The 1,426-nt window shown below is 43.0% G+C and overlaps 1 protein-coding gene across 1 annotated transcript; it reads left to right on the forward strand.

Moving 5' to 3' along the window:
- Positions 1–43: 43 nt before the first annotated feature.
- SARC_12223 (hypothetical protein) lies at positions 44–267 on the forward strand (the record flags this gene model as incomplete). Its single annotated transcript, XM_014293676.1, has 1 exon — positions 44–267. A coding segment is annotated over one exon (224 nt), but the record flags the coding sequence as incomplete, so codon positions are not given.
- Between the last annotated feature and the right edge of the window lie 1,159 nt (positions 268–1,426).

The following is a 1,426-nucleotide window of genomic DNA, read 5'->3' on the forward strand; positions in this document are numbered from 1 at the left end:
TCCCTAAAACATACCCACACGTTCCCATCGGCTGTGGGCACAGGCAGAGGATTCATCGGCCGTGCCATAGTCGATGAGCTGTTGAGTCACCCGCACACCTGTGACGCCAACGTCTACGTGCTAGACACCTCACTACCCTGTGAGAACGACGCCGACTACCACGACAGTATCACGTACATACGCGCAGACGTCACCTCCACCACACACATGCGTAGGGCGGTCAATGGCATGGACACTGTGTTCCATGCAGCCAGCACACGCTATCAGGTGGGTAGGGTTTAGGGTAACGTTTAGGGTTTTCAGGTGGGTAAGGTTTAGGGTTGCAGTTAATGGCATGGGTGATGTGTTCCATGCAGCCAGCACACGCCGTCAGGTGGGTAGGGTTTAGGGTTGAGGTTTAGTATTGTAGGTGTCGTAGGTGTGGTAGAAGACACAACGGAGATATAAAGAGCGTATATGTAGTTGTATGTCATGTTGGTGTATGTGTGTGCATGTTTGCGGGTGTGTGTTATGTTGGTGTGTGTGTGTTATGTTGGTGTTTGTGTGCATGTCCTCGGGTGTGTGTGTGTGCATGTCTGCAGGTGTGTGTTATGTTGGTGTGTGTGTGTGCATGTCTGCGGGTGTGTGTTATGTTGGTGTGTGTGTGTTATGTTGGTGTGTGTGTGTTATGTTGGTGTGTGTGTGTATGTCTGCAGGTGTGTGTGTGCATGTCTGCAGGTACGTGTTATGTTGGTGTGTGCTTATGTATATGTCGCTTTACTGCTGTATGGGTTTGATAAATTTACGTTTAAGATATGTGTACGTTTATAGATTCCATTAGTATTCACCCGTGAGATATCACATGATATATTTAGTCAGTCGGTTATAAACATTATTTTTCGCGGAACATGCGTGTGTATGTGTGTGTATCTGTGCTTGCGTGTACGTATGTGTATGTATGTGTGTGTGTGTCTATGTATGTGCCTATGTTTGCGTGTACATATGTGTATGTATGTGTATGTGTGTATGTATGCATCTATTTTTGCGTGTACATGTGGGAATGTAGGGATGTGTGTATTTATGGATGTTTATATGTGTGTGTGTATGTATGTATGTATGTATGTATGTATGTATGTATGTATATATGTATCTACGTACGTATGTATATATGTGTATATGTATGTATGTATGTATGTCGGTATATATGTATGTATGTATATATGTACCTACGCATGTATGTATATATGTATATATATATACGTATGTATGTGTGTTGTATGTATTTATGTATTCATGTCTGTCTGTATGTATGTATGTATATGTGTGTGTACATATAGACCCCTACTTCTACACTGATGTTTTCATTTCCTGTGATAACTTCTTTCTCTCTCAACAGCCGTGGATAAGCGATCGAGCTGCGTCTGATGTCAATGTCAAAGGTACGGCT

This window comes from Sphaeroforma arctica, assembly GCF_001186125.1.
Source record: "Sphaeroforma arctica JP610 unplaced genomic scaffold supercont1.2156, whole genome shotgun sequence".
Taxonomy (NCBI): Eukaryota; class Ichthyosporea; order Ichthyophonida; genus Sphaeroforma; species Sphaeroforma arctica.